Source organism: Aptenodytes forsteri, unplaced genomic scaffold (assembly GCF_000699145.1).
Source record: "Aptenodytes forsteri isolate BGI_AS27 unplaced genomic scaffold, ASM69914v1 Scaffold103, whole genome shotgun sequence".
NCBI classification, from domain to species: domain Eukaryota; kingdom Metazoa; phylum Chordata; class Aves; order Sphenisciformes; family Spheniscidae; genus Aptenodytes; species Aptenodytes forsteri.
This window is the reverse complement of record NW_008796051.1, coordinates 665,482-667,707: the sequence shown is the minus strand read 5'-3', so window position 1 is coordinate 667,707 and position 2,226 is coordinate 665,482. Positions and strand designations below refer to the sequence as shown.

General features: G+C 42.2%; 1 protein-coding gene across 1 annotated transcript in view; it reads left to right on the top strand.

Moving 5' to 3' along the window:
- SVEP1 (sushi, von Willebrand factor type A, EGF and pentraxin domain containing 1) overlaps positions 1-2,226 on the top strand; it is a 152,475-nt gene that overhangs the window by 109,498 nt on the left and 40,751 nt on the right. Inside the window, exons 34-35 of the mRNA XM_019473913.1 lie at positions 460-579; positions 1,366-1,542. Of these exons, the coding sequence (XP_019329458.1) occupies positions 460-579; positions 1,366-1,542 (297 nt within the window). The remainder of the gene's footprint in view (positions 1-459; positions 580-1,365; positions 1,543-2,226) is intronic.

The window sequence follows — 2,226 nt, the reverse complement described above, 5'->3', positions numbered from 1 at the left end:
CCTTAGCCCTCCTTTTGTTGCTAATGTATTTATAGAAACATTTTTTACTGTCTTTTACGGCAGTAGCCCAATTAAGTTCTAGCTGGGCTTTGGCCTTTCTAATTTTCTCCCTGCATAACCTCATGACATCCTTGTAGTCCTCCTGAGTTACGATGCCTGTTCTTTTACTACTTGGAAACCAGATACTTTTTGTGGAAGTATTGACTGAAGGTTAATAGGATTTGTCTCTGATTTTCTCATGTTTCACAATATTGTACAGTAAATTATGTAGGAAGTATAAATATTAATTTAAATATTAAATATTTTTACTAGTGCATCAAAAATGATTGAAGTTAGAGTGATTTTTAATTACACTAATTAAAGCGATTCCTCGTGACAGTTAGTGAGACAGAAATTTAAAGCAGATCCTTATTACAAATACCACCCTAGGGACATCTTTTTTGTGTTTCTTTTTTGTAGATGTTGATGAATGTGCTGTTGGATCAGACTGCGATGAGCATGCATCTTGTCTCAACACAAATGGATCCTATGTTTGCACTTGCATCCCTCCTTACACAGGAGATGGTAAAAAATGTGCAGGTATGGGAAAGAAAAACATCAGGCTAACTTTTCCAAGGTTCTGTGTAGGCCAGTATCCTGCCTTCCACTGTGGAAGACAGTTGCCAGTTATTGATATCTAGGGAGGGACAGGGCAGGCATGCTCTCATCTCCAGGTCACTTTGGCCTGAATGAGGCTGTGATGAAGTGTCTCCTTTTGTTTCTTGAGAACTCAGCTCTCCCTATGGAGACAGCTGTCATTGGGATTCTGCTCCGAGACATAAACACATACAAAATCCTCTTGCACATGGAGCACATGTGCTGAAGGCCTGAGAAGGCCGCCTGCCACAATGTGTCACTTCTCAGAGCAGAGGTGTGCAGTGAAGAAATATTTGAATACAGGCATCTGACTAGGGCTTGAGCTGCCTGTGGAAACGTTAAGCAAGGAACTTTGCATGAAGATGACAAGACAGTGTCATAGGTTGGGATAAAATGTTGCTGAGCTAATTTCATGTTCAGGGCTGGACATGCTGGAATGGGCTTTCCCTCAGAGGGGAAAATGACTGCAAGATATGCTTCTTACAATGAATGCAAACTCAGTTACAGAGGGCTCTCTCATACCAAGATTAGCTTACTTGTATGAGTCTTCAGTACCTGTCATTTACATGCAGAACAGAGAAAAGCTGATAAGGCTGTAAACTACTTATGAGAGTTTTCCACCTGCTCTGCCTTCCTACTTTCAGAAAATTCCCAAGGATATCTCCTGCAACTTGTTTATAAAACCTGGTACTTAGTTATGTTATTGATAGTTTCTCTCTTTCTCCCCAGAACCAGTGAAGTGCCGTAATCCAGGAAATCCAGAGCATGGCCATTTATATGGGGACACTTACAGTGTTGGCAGTGAAGTAACGTTTTCCTGTGAAGAAGGGTTTAAGCTGACAGGAGTGACTAAACTTACATGCATGGAGTCTGGAGAGTGGAGCCACCCAATACCATATTGTGAAGGTGTGGTTCCTGGGGAGAATGCATATTATAATGTGTGTTGTTAGGGATGGAAGGGGGAAAGTAGTAGTGTAGAGCCTTTAGAGACCATGGCAGCTGATGAAACCCTGTCCTAGCAGACCTGGGTCTCAGTGTTGAAGTCTCTGTTGTCTTAAGAGTTGTAAGCACCAGCTGAAGCTTTTCCAACAGTTGTCATATTCATAGTGGTACTCTCTTATGCAGATTCTCCAAAGTGTCAAAGGTGTAGATTCATCTCATTTTAATGCAAGCACTAAAAGTGTCTTTCTTCTCCACCCAGCCTCCCGTTTCAAGGAACTTGTGGGAACTTAATGTCTTAAAGATCATAGAATCATAGAATCATTTAGGTTGGAAAAGACCTTTAAGATCATCGAGTCCAACCATTAACCCAGCACTACCAAGTCCACCCCTAAACCATGTCCCCAAGCTCCACATCTACACCTCTTTTAAATACCTCCAGGGATGGTGACTCAACCACTTCCCTGGGCAGCCTGTTCCAGTGCTTGATAACTCTTTTGGTGAAGAAGTTTTTCCTAATATCCAATCTAAACCTCCCCTGGCACAACTTGAGGCCATTTCTTCTTGTCCTATCACTTGTTGCCTGGGAGAAGAGACCGACACCCACCTCACTCCTTTCAGGTAGTTGTAGAGCGTGATAAGGTCTCCCCT